The sequence below is a fragment of the Vicia villosa genome, unplaced genomic scaffold, assembly GCF_029867415.1.
Source record: "Vicia villosa cultivar HV-30 ecotype Madison, WI unplaced genomic scaffold, Vvil1.0 ctg.000318F_1_1_3, whole genome shotgun sequence".
Classification (NCBI taxonomy): Eukaryota; Viridiplantae; Streptophyta; class Magnoliopsida; order Fabales; family Fabaceae; genus Vicia; species Vicia villosa.
In genome coordinates, this window is record NW_026705141.1 from 194,812 (window position 1) to 214,592 (window position 19,781).

The 19,781-nt window shown below is 31.2% G+C and overlaps 1 protein-coding gene across 1 annotated transcript; it reads left to right on the forward strand.

Annotated features, from left to right (window-relative positions):
• Positions 1-1,640: 1,640 nt before the first annotated feature.
• LOC131626697 (uncharacterized) lies at positions 1,641-2,701 on the forward strand. The gene is made up of 2 exons (XM_058897533.1): positions 1,641-2,318; positions 2,435-2,701. Exons 1-2 carry the CDS (start codon positions 1,641-1,643, stop codon positions 2,699-2,701), a joined length of 945 nt encoding a protein of 314 aa, XP_058753516.1.
• The last annotated feature ends 17,080 nt before the right edge of the window (positions 2,702-19,781 follow it).

The following is a 19,781-nucleotide window of genomic DNA, read 5'->3' on the forward strand; positions in this document are numbered from 1 at the left end:
TGTTGCTCAACAGAGCCAGATGTAGATGTAGACTTTGCAGTTTCATCAGCCATCTTTTACTGAAGCGTTTTTCTCTTCCTGAATCTTTTTCTAAACACGGTTAAGTGCTTGCACCTTAGAACCGGCGCTCTGATACCAATTGAAGGATAGAAAAACACTTAGAAAGGGGGGGTTTGAATAAGTGTAGCTTTAAAAACTTGACCGATAAAAATAAATTGCACAGTTATTTTTATCCTGGTTCGTTGTTAACTAAACTACTCCAGTCCACCCCCGCAGAGATGATTTACCTCAACTGAGGATTTAATCCACTAATCGCACGGATTACAATGGTTCTCCACTTAGTCAGCAACTAAGTCTTCCAGAGTCTTCTGATCACACACTGATCACTCCAGGAACAACTGCTTAGATACCCTCTAAGACTTTCTAGAGTATTCTGATCCACACGATCACTCTAGTTACAACCTGCGTAGATAACCTCTAAGACTTCCTAGAGTATTCTGATCCACACGATCACTCTAGTTCCTTACAACTTAATGTAATCAATTCTAAGAGTATTACAATTGCTTCTTAAAAGCTATAATCACAAACTGTGATATTTCTCTTAACGTTTAAGCTTAATCTCACTAATATATTACAACAGCAATGTAGTGAGCTTTGATGAAGATGAAGATTCTGAGCTTTGAATAGAACAGAGTTTCAGCAAGTTAATATGAGTTGTTTTGTTCAGAATCGTTAACCTTGCTTCTCATCAGAACTTCATATTTATAGGCGTTGGAGAAGATGACCGTTGAGTGCATTTAATGCTTTGCGTGTTCCGTACAGCATCGCATTTAATGTTATACGCTTTTGTCAACTACCTCGAGCCTTGTTCACGCTGTGTCTACTGACGTTGCCTTTAATAGCTTTTAACGTTCCTTTTGTCAGTCAGCGTAGCCTGCCACTTGTACTTCCTTCTGATCTGATGTTTGTGAATACAACGTTTGAATATCATCAGAGTCAAACAGCTTGGTGCAAAGCATCTTCTGATCTTCTGACCTTGAAGTGCTTCTGTGCGTGATACCATCAGAACTTCAGTGCTTCTGATCTCATGTTCTTCTGATGCTTCCATAGACCCATGTTCTGATTCTGCTTCGACCATCTTCTGATGTCTTGCCAGACCATGTTCTGATGTTGCATGCTGAACCCTTGAGACAAAGCTTCTGAGCGCTGAATTATGCATACTCTTTATATATTTCCTGAAAAGGAAATTGCATTGGATTAGAGTACCATATTATCTTAAGCAAAATTCATATTATGGTTATCATCAAAACTAAGATAATTGATCAGAACAAATCTTGTTCTAACAAGTAGTGCTCATAATATTGCTTGGAAGAAATGTCAAGATTTGATGAATCAAAATCAACATATTGAAGTTGCGATATGTAAACAATTTGAAAGCGTTTGTAACCTATATAGAAGGCGGTTGACAGCTTCCATTGATTGCATTCGTTATTTATTAAAGCAGGGATTGGCTTTTCATGGTCATAATGAATCAATAGAGTCAGGGAATCAAGGTAACTTCTTAGAAATGCTTAGATGGTATGCTAGAAGGGAAAAAAGTACGACAAGTTGTATTAGAAAATGCTCCTGAAAATCAAAAAATGATTTCTCCATCAATTCAAAAGGATATTGTTAAGGCAGCCTCTTTAGAAACCACTAAAGCTATCTTGACTGATCTTGGAGATGAATTATTTGCCATTCTTGTTGATGAATCCCGCGACGTATCTAATAAGGAACAAATGGCTGTTGCTTTGCGTTATGTTAACAAAAATGTAATTATTATTGAGAGTTTTTTGGGCATTGTTCATGTTAAAAGTACAACAACAATAGCTTTGAAAGTGGTTGTTGAAGAGTTGTTTTGCAAACATGGTCTTACTACTTCAAGAATTCGTGGACAAGGTTATGATGGCGCTGATAACATGCAAGGAGAATTCAGTGGTCTAAAAAGTTTGATCTTAAGTGAAAATCCATCTGCATTCTATGTACATTGTTTTACGCATCAATTACAACTCACATTAGTTGTTATTGCCAAAGATCATCTTCAAGTTTGTGGTGTTTTTAACTTAGTGTCTACTTTAATAAATGTTGTAGGGGGATCTTGCAAACGGCAAGACATGCTTCGTGAAAGACAAATAGAGAATATTAGAGAAGCATTAGGAAAAGGAGAAATTGCTAGTGGGCAAGGTCTGAATCAAGAAGCGAATATGAAACGAGCCGCCGATACTCGGTGGAGTTATTATTTTGCTACTTTGACCAATTTGATATTGATGTATGATTCTGTAATGGATGTTCTTGACATTTTGAAAAAAGATTCGACATTGCTAAGAGAACAAAAGGCTGAAGCAAATGGTCTCATACTTTTGATTTTGCACTAACATTGCATTTAATGAAAAAGATCTTGGGTATTTCAAATGAATTGTCACAGGCACTACAAAGAAAAGATCAAGATATCGTCAATGCTATGAAATTGGTTGACATCACAAAACAGCGGTTACAAGCTTTAAGAGATGATGGATGGAAATATTTAGTGGATGAGGTAACTTTATTCTGCAATATGCATGACATTCACATTCCAAACATGGATGATATATACTTTCCGGGAAGATCACGCCGTGGAAGTAATGTCGAGTCTATCACAATAGAGAAAACATTATCGTATTGAGTTATTTTATACTATCGTGGACATGCAACTTCAAGAACTTAACAATCGTTTTAATGAGACAAATAGTCGGTTGCTCATTTGCATGTCTTGTTTGACTCCAACAAATTTGTTCTCTTCTTTTGACAAGGAAAAATTGGTTGAATTTGCAAAGTTCTATCCACGAGAATTTTGTCAAACTAGTTTGGTGTTGCTTGATAATCAACTTGAGACTTATATCATTGATATGCGCAACATTATTGAATTTGCATCTTTGAAAGGAATCGGTGATCTTTCAAAAAAATTGGTTGAAACTAGAAGGCATGTTGTTTATCCGTTGGTTTATCAACTTTTGAAGTTGGCAATGATTTTTCCCGTTGCCACGACAACTATGGAACGATCCTTTTTTGCTATGAAGATTGTGAAAACTAGATTACGTAATCGAATGGGGGACGAATGGATGAATGATTGTCTAGTGACTTATATTGAAAGTGATGTGCTGAAGGACATTGATAATGAGCCAATCATTCAACAATTTCAAAATATGAAATCCTGTAAAGGACAATTATAAAACATGCATGTAATTTTTTTGGCTTAATTAAAGTTTTGGTCCCCATGTTATCTCTTTTTTTGAGTTTTGATCCCCCTATTTTAAAATCTGGAATTTTAGTTCCTATATTTTAGTTTTTTGAGGATTTTGGCCCCCTGCAAATTCGAAAATAATTTTAAATGGAATGACGCTCATATTGATGATATGTCAGTGTCACTTCAGTAGTGAAATGTTAAAAAAAACTAATTTTATTTAAGATTTATGTTGAACATGTCATTAATGTGAGTTCCATTTCATTAAAAATTGCCTTCGGATTTGCAAGGGGACCAAAATCCTCAAAAAACTAAAATAAAGGGACTAAAATTCAGGATTTTAAAATAGGGGGACCAAAACTCAAAAAAAATGATAATAGAGGAACCAAAATTGCAATTAAGCCTATTTTTTTTAATACATTATAATTTGAGTACAATATTTTTTTTTAGTATGTTACTTTTATATATATGATTATATAATTTATTAGTATTAAATATTTTGCATCCCATGAGCTGGGGTCTTGGATCCGCCACTGGGGGAAGTAGACTTAATGTTATGTTTAATGCGTGTTTATGTGCTAGATATCAATCATGTCCAAATGAATCTCATCTCACTTTTGTAAAAAATAATAATAAAATATCTTAAAGGAACCAGTAATTTAGGACTAGTATCTTAAAGGTAGTTTATGAGACTTGGTTGGTTATTCTGATTCTGATTTTCCTGGACGTAGAACTGATTGAAAAGTACTAGTACAATTTGTCATATTCTAGATAATGCTCTAGTTTCATGGTCTTGCAAAATGCAAGTAAGTGTTGCATTAAGTACTGATGAAGTAGAATATATAGCTGCTGATAGTTGTTGTGCATAAGTTTTGTGATTAAAACTACAACTATGTGATTATGACTAGACTAAGGATGCATTCCTATAAGATGTGATAATCGTAGTGCTATTAATTTAACAAAAATTCTAGTAATGCATTCAAGAATCAAACATATTGACATAAGACTTCATTTTTAAGATATTATGAGCTTAAAAGGGTTTAGAACTTGAATTCGCTGATACTCATGCATAATTATCTGACATATTTACTAAGTCCCTTGGAATCTTAGATGAAATTGATATTCGATATCTACGATCTTTGTTAGATGTATTATTGTTCTTTTGTTCTTTTTGATAATGTCAAAGGGGGAGAAAATGTATGGTGTGTTTTAGTTCACCTTATTTCGAGATACCAAAGCTTAAATTATTGAGGGAGAGTTATTTAGTAGGGAGCATTAATACAAGGCTGAGGAACAAGCACCTTTGTAGGAGACACACCACTTGTCCACCTAAAACCTTAAGGTGAACAATATATATATATATATATATATATATATATATATATATATATATATATATCGAACCCAGGTCACTAAGATTATATTCCTGCAAGCTTACCACCAAACCATGTTTGTCTTGTTGATTTTAATTGCCAAGTACTTCTTCTATACTAATTCAGTATACTAATTTTATTGCCATGCTTGTTTCAGTTAATTGCCAAGTATACTAATTCAGTAAACTACCTATATATGTTAATAAAACAAAAACGTTAATAAACTACCTATATATACCTATATATATAAAACGTTTTCAAAAAACCTGGGCAATAAAAATGTTAAAAATGTTTATTAAAATGTTATATTAAAAATGTTTATTAAAATGTTAAAAATGTTTCTTATTAAAAAATGTTTATTAAAATATTAAAATCATTATTTAAAATTAATAATATATAATGTTTATATAAAATAGCTGTACATATTAAATACATTTAAACATAATTATAAAAAAAGTTAATTAAAAACGTTAATTAAATATTTTATAAAAAAACGTTAATTAAAATACTTTTAAACATTAATAAATATATAGGTTTAAAATATTTAAAATATATAGATTTAAAATATTTAAAAACGTTAATAAATATATAGATTTAAAATATTTAAAATATTTTATTAAAAACGTTAATAAATTTATTATAAATATTTAAAATATTTTATTAAAAACGTTAATAAATTTTTTAAATATTTCTGCTAAATATTTTAAAAAAATTTATAAATATTTCTGCTAAAAAAAATTTAAATATTTTTAATAAAAACGTAAATAAAAACGTTAATATATATATATATATATATATATATATATATATATATATATATATATATATATAGATTTAATTAAAAAAAATTTAAATTTTTAACATTTTATAAATTTTATAACATTTTATAAATTTTTAACATATTATAACATTTTATAAATTTTTAACGTTTTATTTATATAATTATATAAAATTATTTAAAAAGACGTTTTAATTAACATTTATATATTAAAAAAAGTTAATTAAAAAAACGTAATTATTGAAAAAAGTTAATTAAAAAAACGTAATTATAAAAAAAAGTTAATTAAAAACGATAATTAAAAACGATAATTAAAAACGTTAATTAAATATTTTATAAAAAAAACATTAATTAAAATACATTTATATATGTACAGCTTTTTTAAATTATATATTATTGAAAAATAATAGAGTATTAATATATAGAACTGATTTGCAATTATAAACAACAAAACAAGCATGGTTTGGTGTTAAGCTTGCAGCAATGTATCATTAAAGACCTGGGTTCAAATCCCAGGTTTTGCAACTTATTAATTTGCATTTTTCAAGCTTTCCAAATGCAGCAGCCATGTCATACGCCCAGTCAGCCAAACAAGGATTATGGCGCCCAGTCAGCAAGATTCTCCCAGCACAGCCAGCCATGATAAGGGGTTCCTGGAAACAGAATCTTGTTTTCTAAGGGGCGAAGGCTAAATTTTTTTTTAATAAGGGGAAAAACCGAATCTCGCTACTTTGGCAGGGGGTGAATAGTATTTAACCCTCCCGCCTTTAATGAAACATATATGATGAAGAGATATGATGTTGAACTTAACTAAAGCTAATTTATCAGCAAACACTTTGGTGGTGATTTTGAGTTTAAAATTAGCAAGAACAATAGACCTATAGTGTTCCATCATAAAAACATAACAAGTTTTGGAATTCAAATTATCTTATTATAATTGTAATTATCAGGAAGCCAATTACGGTCAAAGGATAAAAGAACAACTTTGAAGACACATTACTACAGAAAACCCAATTAACAACGGTTGGGAAAGATATATAACAACGTGGGCTCAGGCGTTGTTATATAGAGTGTCGTTGAATATATGATAGTTACAATCACGGTCCAGTAGCCGTTGTAATAAACTAGAAAGTGTGCTCCCTATCACAACGATTTTCCAAAAGACCGTTGTAACAAATTTTATGGACATGGGTTCGATTCCCAACTGCGCCGTTTTGATATTTATTTTTTCTAGAAAATGCGCAAGATATTATAACGGTTATGACTATAAACATTGTTATATTTATGCATAATTAACAAATATTATCCTGCTTTTATAATTAATCTCATTTTTTAACCTGTAGTATTGCTCACTATATCACAGCAGAAAATAAAACTCACTTTGTGATAAAGTTATATGAATAATATTAATTGTATCATATTCATAATATGACATAATTGTATCATATTAAATTGTACCATAGCAAACATCCTACAAGTTATAAGAATAAACAATCTACAGTTTACACATTACATAACATCACATAGTTGTAACTTGGTCTTTTGGTGTCTTGTCTCTTGGTGTCTTGACTCTAAAGACCTATAATTTCAAATAATTATACTTGTTATTAAAAATACTTGGAAACTATAACATACACGAATATATTATGAATAAAGAATAAAATACGTACTTGTTAATTTTCCCAAATGCCTTATTCATGATTGATTTGAATAGCATGGACAACATCTCCATCAACTTCATCATATGAGGTAGGAACTTGTGTTGTGTATGAAGGTGTGGACGGAATATCAAGACTTTCATCACTACGAGAAATGTGTTTTCCTAGGAGACTGATTGACCATTTCGCCGATATGTTTGATGAATCGGTAACATAGAAAAGTTGTTTTGCTCGAGAAGCCATGATGAATGGTTCGGTCATAAAATATGCCTTGCCAAGGTCGACCCAGGTGAATCCTAATTATCAATGTGTACACCATTACTATTATTGAGAACCCACTTGCATTTAAATAAAGTCACTTTAAAAATAACATAATCAATCTCCCAAATCTCATCAATGACACCATAAAAATGCGGTAGTTGCCAATACAATATTCTTGTCTTTTGAACTAGAGAAATACATCGATTCGACTTCAACCATAACCCCACTATTTTTCATTGTACTACGATCATCTTTTGATTTTGTATAAAAGGTATAATGACCAATGTCACATGCACTCCAAGTAATGACACAAAATTTTGGCTCGTACGACAACCATTTAAGCATCTTGGATGCAATACAATCATTAGATACACTTTTATTAAACCAATATATAAATCTCTTGTTATGCTCTATCAACTACAACTTGTCACTCATTCGGGATATTTTTTCCTTAAAATTCTTTTGTGAGTATCCATGAAAGGTTAAACTTCATTTATATTATTCAATATATAGAAATATGATTGAATAACTCCATCTTTAGCCATTGATTTAACATTTAGACCTTGAATACCTCTTCCGTCTATGTGATCAGCGTGACGAGACTTTGGAATTCCTATAGAATCTACTTCCGACAAATAGTTTGTACAAAACTAAACAACTTCTTCAGTGATGTACCTTTCAACAATCGAAGCTTTCGGTTGGTGATGATTCTTCGTATATCCTTTAAAAATCTTCATATATCGCTCTATTGTATACATCCATCTTAAATAAACTGGACCACAAAATCTGATTTCTCTGACTAGATGAACAAGTAAGTGACCCATAATGTCCAAAAATGATGGAGGAAAATACATTTCCAATTGACACAAGTTTATGGCAGCCTCATCTTCTAATTCATCTAACTTTTTAAAATCAAGAACTTTATAACATATGGCATTGAAGAATAAGCATAATCTTGTTATAGTCACTCTCACATTCTTTGGTAGGATCCCACAGATAACCACTGGTAGAATTTTTTACATCAATACATGACAATCATGAGATTTTAAACCAATTAACTTGAGATCTTTCATTGATACAAGTTTCTTGATGTTTGATGAGTAACCTTGCGGAACTTTAATACCTTGCAAACACTTGCAAAAAAATTTATTTTCCATTATATTTTTCGCAACTGTCCCTTTTTGTTTTTCTCTCTTCCCAAATACAACATTAATGTGTTCCTGCCGTTGATAAACTTCATCCCAAGTTAAAGGTTCAGGAGCCTCATCAAACTCTTACTCTCCATTAAAAGCCATCTGCAATCTACGATAAGGATGACCGGGTTTTAGACATTTTTGATGCCCAAGGTAAACAGTCTTTTTTCCAAACTCAAGTTGGTGATAACAAGTATTATCTTCACAAATAGGACACACTTTGTGTCCCTTGACACTATATCCATCCAAGTTACCGTAAGTAGGAAAGTCGTTGATTATCCAAAATAACATTGCACGCATCTTAAACTTTCCCCCAGAATATGCATAATCAATTTCAATGCCTTCATCCCACAAGAGTCGTAAATCATCAATTAATGGGCTTAGAGAAACATATATGTCGTTACCAGGTTGTCGTGGTTGAAAAATCATCATACTTAACAGTATATAGTTACGCATCATGCATAACCAAGGAGATAGGTTGTAAATAGTGAGAAGAACAGGCCACAAAGAATGATTAATGCTCAGATTATGAAAGGGGTTCATTCCATCGGTGGCAAGCCCAAGCCTAAGGTTTCTTGGCTCAACTCCAAAATTCGGAAACAACTAACCGATTTTCTTCCATTGCAACGAATCAGCTACATGACGAATGTTTCCATCACGAGTCCTTTCATCTGCATGCCATATAAGATTCTTTACGTCATTCGAATTAGCAAAAATTCTCTTAAATCGTGAAATTATTGGCAAGTACCATAACACTTTATCAGAAGGATGCTTCCTACTAACATTGGCATAGTCATTGTCATCACCATTGTTGGCCTTCAGCTTGTAATGCGACACACCATATTTCAAACATTGATATAAGTCTTCATACTCTTTCCTGTATAATATGCAATCATTAGGGCAAGCATGCATTTTGATATACTCCAGACTCATTGGACACAATATCTTCTTGGCCTCATAGCAACGATTCGACAATTTGTTATCTTCTGGTAATATTTGCTTTAGCAATTCAAGTAATTCCGTGAAACTTTTATCCGACCATCCATTTTTTGCCTTCAGACTAAACAAATTTAACGCCGCCGACAATCGTGTAAAATTTATGTATCCTTTATATAAAAGAGTGTCTTTATCACTACATAAGGTATCATAAATATGGGCATTCTTAAAAGAAAATTCCCCAATATCAAGGAACATATCCTCTTGTTGATCCTCCATATATTCATCTTTATCCACTCTTTGACTTTGTGGCACCCGACTTTCCTCTTTGTCCACCTCACCATGTCACGTCCATATTATATAATTTTGACATATACCATCACAACAAAGGTGCTGGAATATTTCTTTCTTTGTAACCTTATTAATATTCGCACAAACAACACAAGGACAATATAAGATGCCATTATTGTCGGGAAGATGTTTATTAGCGTATTCAAGGAATTCAATAACTCTTTTCTCATAAATAAGACCTAAGATATCGACCTTCATCCAACTACGATTCATAACAACTTCTGAAATTTATTATACATGTATAATAATGTGAATGACACACCAAAATCTAAACATAAAGCAAATATAAACCTAAAGCATATGAAAAATGTACTCTCATACTGACTTGAGCATATGTATAAAGTAAAAAGGAATGAAGATGTTGAAGAGTACCATACTTCAAAGCTGAAGAATCTTATCCACGTAAGAAATGAAGATGTTGAAGAGTATTGTACTTCGAAGCTGAAATATCAAATGAACAGAGAGGGTGAAGATTTTAGCATATACAACATAAACCAAGAAAAACGAATGAAGATGTTGAAGAGTACCGTACTGGGAAGCTGAAGAAACAAATGAGCAAAGAGGGTGAAGATTTGAGCTCCAAATGAATGAATACGAAGAGGGTAAAGAATACACCACCTCTATCGTCTTTGGCTCGCTTGTTCACCTAGGGCGTCTTATGAAAGAAAATACAAAATAAGTTTTGTTTTAATTTATCAGTAAAACCTTTAATTGCGGTTGGACAAAGCAGCCGTAGTGGAAACTTAAGTCCTCTAACAACAGTTGGTGTATTATCCATTGCTATATAATTTAGAATTTATTTTTTAAATAATGGAGATAGGTGACACACACTTAATGTATTCTAAAAAATGAAAAAAAAAATTAGTAGATGGAAATCGAAGCGTGCTACATATCATTTTTTACTACGGTGTTTAAAATCAACCGTAATTAAATTACTGTTTATAAATCCAGCAACTCACTGGGCGCGAAGATTTTAACCTATCACTACGGTGTATATGAATACATTGTAAACATAGCGTTGTTGTTTGCGCGTTTTATAGTAGTGATATCATTACCAAGAATTAAATGTAATTAATCATATCTTTAAAAAGTGTTAGTCTGAAAGTCATGTGTAGTTTGAAAAAATATTTTATATTTTCATTTTATAAAACATGTATTCTATTTTTTGTTTAATATTTTAATGGTCAAAATTTGACAATTTAAAGATGAATAAGTGAGTTCACGTCTCTACAATTGAATATCTCTACAACTACCAATTGAGTTGAATTAATGGGACTAAAACATGTATTCATTTTAATTTGCTAATAAAAATAAATGAAAATTTGAAATGAATAGTTATAAAAAATATAAAATGCTAGTCTCATTTAATAAAATAACATTTTTTTTACCATTTTCTCTCCTTTTAAAATAGAGGCACAATTATTCATTTAAAAATTTCTTTTCTCCTTATCAAAAGCTGAAATTCATAAAATTTTAGAAAATAAAAGAAGAAGAATCTTTTTTCACCAAATTAATTCGCTTAATTTATAGTCAGTTTTTCAAATATGAATCAATTATCTTTAAGTCTATTTTTTTTTGGAAAAAATAACTAATCACATTAAAAGGAGCACCTAAAAGTGTCTGTTGAGCCTAGGCACAAATTCAAAACATATGATATTTTTATGCACTATGACTTTTTTTTGCCAGGTACTGGACTATCCTATTGTTTTATCGACTAGTGTAATTAATGACCCAAGTTCTAAAGGCTTTAAGAGTTTCACTAGTACTCTTCACAAGAGTACCCGGATGAGTCTAGTCTTTCTCACAATTTGTCGCTTCATTATCTTGAAGCTTCCTCTTTTCGCCCTTTTTCTTCTATCCCCCAGAGACTGTTTCATATTCAGTGTTCCTCATGTTGATGAACATAGATTTATTATCCTTAGTCTCAATGTTCTAGATACTCTCCTGCTTTTATTTATCTTATTCATTGTTTATAGGGTCGACCTTGTTATTTTTATTTTTGTTAAGTAATTCTACCAGGATCTTATAATCCATTCTAATCTCCACATTCATAGTTTTCATATCTTTCGCAAGCTTGGTAGCATTGAGAATAGTTATACATTCGACAATAGTTGGATTATCGTTGCCCCTTTTGGTTCCAAGTTGCCGAAGCTAGGGTTCCGTTGCTTTCATTTTTTAATCCATGCACCCATGTCCTATTCATTTTTTATGGGCATTGAAATTCTGGTATGCAGATATCAGATGTCCTAAGAGATGTTGAGACAATGATATCTAAGCAAATCACAATGAATAACATAAACACATATAAGAATACTGAAAGTAAAAGAACACACAGAGTTGTTAACCCAATCCGGTATACGACAACACCTACTCTGGAGGCTACCAAGCCAGGAAGGAAACCCACAAATTAGTATTAGTTTGTAGACCTTCAGCAAACTATCTCTAGTTTACAATATACTCACCTAATCACTACCCGTGCTTAACTTCTACCTAAGACTCACCTAGCTATGAGACCCCTCTCACTTCCCTTTCAATCACACCAGTGATGAAACTATAATAATAATGGATGTTTCAGAAGTTACACTTAGAAAAACCCAATATGATTTTCTCCATAAAAGCAGGCCTTCAATCAAGGGTTTCCTAAAATGTCTCAACATTTAGAAACAACTAATATCTTTCAATTCAAACAGAATCTTTGATTCTTCAATCTTGAACGCCACATAGGATAACATAATATTCCAAGAATATTCAGAATCTGTTATACACCAAATATATATAAGTGCACAGTTGTAACAGACACGATGTTGAATATTCATGATAGGACATTTTATTCAACATATTTCTCTACATGTTAGAACATCTTGATCAACATGTTGTTGCAATGTTAGTTTTACCAAAATTAATTCCAATCATAAAAATAAAGAATTAACAATCTCCTCCTTTGGCAAATTTTGGCTAAATCTCACAGACAACCTTTGCACACAAACATCAGAATCCAGTTTTCAACAGAACAACATAAGTTTGAAAATAAATCAAACACACATAAGAAGCATAGCAGCAAAAATTTTCATCAGAAATATCAGACTATCAGAGATATCAGCAGTAGAAGTCAGCAGAAGATACTAAACATAGCTACATAGAGAAACTGAATTCTCACTCAAATTGATGTCAGGACATCACGTCTGACATCTCTTCATAGTAGATTGAAAGTTCTAGAACAGGAACTCCCCCTCAAAACCTTCTAAGATAAACCTTAGAAAAATCATAAGGTTCTCCCCCTCAGTAGTAGCAAGAAGCAAGAAACACATAACATATTACTCCCCCTTTTTAGCCTTAATATGACAAAGGTAAGCAGCTGTCATACCCCAATTTTTGACCCAAATATCCCACTTAATTTATCATAATTATTCATCTCATCCATAATCATTCATGCTTTGCTAACCAAAAATATACGAAAAAAGATTGTGTTTGTTTGTTACTTGTTTCACAAGATAGGTGATTGATCAAGGAGCTTAGGCAAATTAGGGTTTTGTGGCTCACAAGGTGGCTCATGCTTTTTCATATGCTCAAGTGATTTCCTTCATCAATATTCAATCCAAAGTGTGATTCAATTCAAGATCAACAACTTTCAAATTTATTTTGTACATAACTAAGGTTTTTGACCTAATTCTTTGGAAAGTCGACTTTTAGTCAAAGCATGGTTCCATAGATCAAACCATGATTCAAGGATCTCCAATGCCTCATTATAATCTACTCATAAAATTTCTTTTCTTTAGAAGATCTTGATTCAATTTATACTTAGAAGAATGCAATTCATCTGGAAAAAGTCAACTGTTCAAGATCACCTTTGACTTTTGAGAAATTTGGTCAACCATGGACTTTTGAAGATCAAAATCATGAATGAGATTATTGAATTCATTTTATCAAGGAAAATCAAGAAAATAAATCAAGGTATTAAAATTCAAAGATTGGGGTTTTGACTTTTTCATGAAGAAATGCATGTTTTATGCCCAACTTTGAGACCATTTTCCATCAAGCTCCTTTGAGAATTTGAGAAAACATCAATCATGAAAGTTGTAGAGCATGTTTAGGGTTATCCAAAAATTACAAGAACTCCTCCATAGCATTTGTGAGATAGGAGATTTTAATTTATGAAGATTGCACCATGAAGTTGTTTTTCCATGATCAACCAAGTTGCAAAACTCAAGCCATTCTTCTATAAATATTTTTTGCAGCCTACATTTCTTATAAATATCTTGATAATATGGTCTTTACACCATTACTTGAATCATTTTCCAAGTGGTTAAGGGTTTTTCCATTAAATCATTCCATTTTTTCACTAAAGGCACCATTGTCATTTTGGAAAAGCCACTTTAATCACAAAACTTTATGCATTGAGCCCATGCTTGGTTACTTCTAACTTTTAAACATCAAAAAACCAACAAGAAACCATCTAATAGTATGAGAGCCACCTTATTGTTCTTGATTAAAGTTTGGCAAAGTTCATGGGAACCATAACTTCCACTTTTCTTCATAAAGAAGCAAGCTAACACCATTTGAATTTGGTACACCTTTTTGATATAATTTTTGCACCCACAAATAAAAAATTCTCCCTATAAATATAGGCCCTTGCCTCTTGTTTCAAGGACAACAAAAAAAATCTCCAAAGTCACTCTCTCACTTGAAAGCTTCAAAATTCCATTTTGCATAAACTTGTGATTTTGAGTTCCAATCAATTTCTATGCAAACTAAGCCAAAACTCTTCATTTTTTTCTTGATTATTTTCTTCAAAGTTATTTCATTATTACTAAATAGGTAGGCTTTTATGCTTGTTCTTTATTTAATTCTATTGCATTTTTACTCTTGCTTTGTTTTTTAGTACCTTAATCATCATCATCATCATCATCATCATTTTTTTAATAAAAAATACAATTGATTTTAAATCAAGAGTTGAAAAGTGTTCTTGAACCTCCATCTTCTTCTTTTTATTTTTTTTCTTTTTGGATCAATTGGACTTTGATGATTCATCTTGTTCAATTAAGTATGGATTAAGGTTTGATGAACTTTCATCATTTCAAATCTACTTTAAGGTGATCATGAAATTACTTTGAGTACTTTGGATCGGTGATAAGTTTGTCCTAAGGTCTTATGAAATGCTTGATTGATGTAATGATCTCATAAGCTTCCTTGACTTAGGTCTTGATCCACCCATGTTTGCACTTGTATCATATGTTAGGAAAATGAACTTAAAGTGTCATTTCTCAAAACATATAAGGATACATACATTGAAATGCTTCCTTGAAGCTACATTGGTCTCAAACATTGATCATTAATACTAAACTTATTTTCTACTAAATTTTACTTTTAACGCAATTTATATTTCCGTACTTTATATTTCTGCACTTTATATTTCTGCAATTTACATTTCCGCACTTTATATTTTCGCAGTATATATTTCCGCAATTTATTTTTACGCACATTATATTTCCGCACTTTATTTTATGCTATTTACTTTATGCTCTTTATATTCCATAAGATTTTATCTTTATATCATTTTCCTTTTGCTCACTTGAGCTCTTATTTTTTTTTTCTATTTCTTCTTGTCTTTTCATTTTCCTTTTTTGTTTACTTTATTTATTTATCATTTATGATTTCATTTAATTTTAATACAATACAAAATCCAAAAATATTTTACTTATTTAATCAAGTCTTGATTTTGTTTTGTTTTATTTAGTGCATTAAATAAAAACTAAAAATATATTTCTTTCTTGTTTAAATTATTTAGGTCTTGTTGAAAGTTTGTGTGGTCTAATTTCTTGATAAACTCTTGATGCCATGATACCATAATTAACTTGTTTACTTGAGCATGACTTTTAATTTGTTTCTTTGGGGTTTGTACCATGTTTAAGTGAAGATTAATACCATGAATATGTTTGATTCAAATTGTTTCATGCTTTAGTAAATGATTAATATTTATACATTTATATTTAATATATTCAAAAATCATTAAAAATATGTTTTCTTTAAATTAATTTGTTTAAATTTTTAATACTTGTTTAATATAATCTTTTTGATGAAATGTTGATATTAATACCATAACATTTGGATGTCTTTGTCTTTTCTTGTTCATATCATGAATTAATTAGACTTTATTATTTTTCAAATGATTAAAGCATCATTAGAATGTGAGGCTTTTGTATTGAAAACTCTAATTTCATAAACCCCAATCCATGCAATATTTTATTGACTTGATATCATGCATTGATGTTTTCACTTGTTCATCTTCGAGTTTATACCATGATAATCCTTTAGGGTTTCTCATTTGATATTGCTACATTTTTGTAATTAACCTTGTATGCTTAAGGTGATTACCGTGAGTAATGTTTTTCTTGATCTTATCATGTCTATATATTTGATATGATCCTTTTGCTTGATGATTATCCATAATTTTTGTTTGATGTTCATACCTTGATTGTGTCCATGATACACATACCATGTCTCACACACCACTTGAGATATTAACCCTTAATGCTTGCTTGAGATGTATGATTCCTCATTGATGCTTAAATCAAAGGAACAGGATGGTATTGACTAAAATTGTCAAGGTACTCACTCTCTTTTCCAACTCTTTTACTTTGTGTTTAGTATTGTTAAAGCTTAGTACTTTCTTCTTGTTTTAAAAATGGTTTTGTATTGTTAAAGCTCAATCTCCTTTAAATCAACCCTGGTTTTGTATTGTTAAAGCTCAACCACCACTCTTTTAAATTACTCTTGCCTTGTATTGTTAAAGCTTGACACCTTTTAAAATTTGTTAAGTATTGTTAAAGCTTAACATTTTAAAAAACCAGTTGAGTATTTTTAAAGCTCAACACCCAAAAATATTTTGTCACTTGGCTCTTTATTTTCCTTTTAAGAGGAACTACAAACGCTCTGACTTCCATATTACACTTAAGAAGTATGTAGGCAGAAGATGCGATGTCTTGCCGAACACACTTTAAAAATTTCTTTTTTCACCATCCCACTCTATTTAAACAAAAACACACAAACACAAAAACAATAACAATAATAACAAATATATATCTTCAAAGAGGTTCCTACGGAGTACCGTAGATGTGAGGGGTGCTAATACCTTTCCCTTGCATAACCAACTGTGGACCTCCGATTTTTTTTAATACCGGGCCATACCTCTGATCTGTAGAGATACGTGAACTGACTCTTTTTTGTCGCTTAATGCTTTCGCATTTTTGAAAATTCACAGAGTCGCCACCGACCTTTTATTTTATCCAATTAAGGAAAGGTTTATAAAAGAAACAGAAAAAAGACCTTTAAGAAATTCTGGGTAAGGGGGTAGGTTATACAAAGGGAAGGTGTTAGCACCCTTTGTATCCATGGTTATCCATGGGCTCTTAAGTTTGCTTAGCTCACTTGTTTTTCGATCACTTTTCAATTGCTCTGAAATTGCTCATATGTGGTTCCCAAATACTTTTGTAAATTGAATTTTGTAATGATCCATGTGTGGATGTATACAAAATGCTTGTTTATCTTTCGAAAGATGTTTTGAAAAGAACGTTAACTTTGTAATAACCCGTGTTTGGATGTATACAAAGTATTGTCTTTTTGAAAGTTTTGTTTTGAAAAACAACAGTGTATGAGAATTTTGTTTGTTTTGATTTGAGCAAGCAAACTAGGAGGTCTACCCTGAGTTGTAAGGTCTTTATCCTTATTTCCTTTAAAAATCTATCCTTTCACCGGATATAAAAGCAAGGTTCGATTTTGTACTCGAAACAGTAGAATTTTGACTTTGATTTTGAAAGGAATGAGAAGGGATTACCTTGAGAGGTGCAAGTGTGATTGTGATTGGATTCAGATATTTATCTTTGAAGTTAGTGATCTAACGGTTCAATTTTATCTTTGACATACACGCAGTTTATATTTGCTGGAAATTAAAGTGCGGAAATGTAAAGTGCGGAAAGTAAATCTACGCTATTACATCGATTGTGCGGGAAATGTAAACTAGCCTATTTACATGAATTTGACATCCTATACATTTATCTAGGAATTTAAATTGCAAGAAAAATAAAAGGCATGTTTTTGGATTTTTTATGATTGATTTTAATTATAATTAATGCATGATTAATTAAATTAAAATGAAGAAAAAAGATGAAAATAGATTTAAACTTAGAAATTAAGTTTAAAATATGTACAAAATATTTGTTAATTAATTTTAAAACAAAACTAATTTTTTTGGGTTTTTTGAAATTGATTTAAGTTAATTAAAACATAATTATGCAAATAATTATACAAATAATTAAAACTTAAGAAAAAAATTATTCAAAATATGTACAAAACTAGTTTATAATATATAAACAATATTTAATATAAAGAACAATTTTTTTTTAGGATTTTTGATTGGTTAGAATAATTAAAAAGCAAATATATAAATATATACTAATTAATTATGCAAAATATTGAAATTTTGAAGAAAAATAAAATATTTTTATTTCAGAAAATAATATATTATTTTAGAAGTCTAAAAATATTTTTTGTGTATTTTTTGGATTTTTAAAACTATTTTTAATTAATTTTGTAAAGAAATTAAAATAAAATAGAAAATAAAATAGAAAATAAAAGGATACTGATCCTGTGTGGTGGTTTATGAGGGAGCATGATAAGCTGTGTAATCTGGTGCGTTAGATGAGCTTTCAGTGGAGATCAAGGGCTGAGATTTTGAGTCACATGGTAGCGTGCATGTGCTACTTGCGTGGGATCTGTCAGCTTGGATAAGTCAACGTGGGACCCATGTGTTTCGCTGCAGCCAACCAAAATCTTCCACGCGTGGTCAAAGAAGTCCACGCAACTGTTCATCATCTTCCTTAAAGATACCTGCGGATTTTGTTACACATTTTTCTGCAGCTTTACCTGCGGATTCCACCTTCGAATTTCTGGATTCTTAAAACCTACAAAAAACGCATGAAACAAAAACAACAAGGGTCCAGATTTACTAAACAAGACCTCCTGAACACGATGGTGATGTTAGTTTTGCCATTTGGTCGCTGTAACTATGGATTCGAAGAGGTTAAAGCTTTGGTACGCATGAACACTCGTTAATGGCATGGAACGATTCTCACGTGGGAGCTTACATGTTAAGGCCCAGATCTAGCTTATAGGACCATATGAACTCATTGGAATGATTAGATTACATGGAGGTTGATTAAATATAGGAAAACGAAAATTATTTAAGTATGAACATGAAGAACACTATGCATGTGTTACGACTCTCATGGGACCACACAAAGAGTTTATTCTTACTTTATATGTTCTTAGAAGATGATTGGAATGATTGTTTTGTATTGATATTGATTGGAATATGAAATTTGAAAATTACAAAAGTTGTGAGATTTTTGAGAATTTTGTGAAGTTGATGGCTATGCTCTTGCTATATTTTCGTGTCTCTTCTTGTTGCTGATGTATTCCACTTCTTTTATAGGCCAAAGGCTGCTTGGAAGTGAAGCTAAGAATCTTTGTTGCCTTTGTTGAAAACTTGGTTTTTAAATATTAAAAAACCTTGAATTTTTGACCAAGTCTTGACTCCATTCAATGCTCTTGCCTTGTGCACCAATCCTCTGCAGAAAATTGAAGGTTCCTTGGGTGAGTCATGCTTAGATTGTAAGCTACCATTTATCCATGCATTTTCCTTTTAATTTTAATCTTAAAGTAAGATAAAATCATGCAAAAATGGATAAAAAAAGGTATGGGCTTAGTCTTGGTCGTGGGAGGCCCATAGTAACATGGAAATGATGTTTGAATGCTGAAAACTTGGCCCCATTTGGAAAAAATGCCATTTTGAACAATGTTGATTTCATGTATTTTCCCAAAATTTAGCCAACTTCAACAAGGTGTAAATCCTTCAATTTTTGTCATATGAAGGAGATCTTGCACTTTTTGGAAACCTCAAAGAGTCCTCTAACCAAT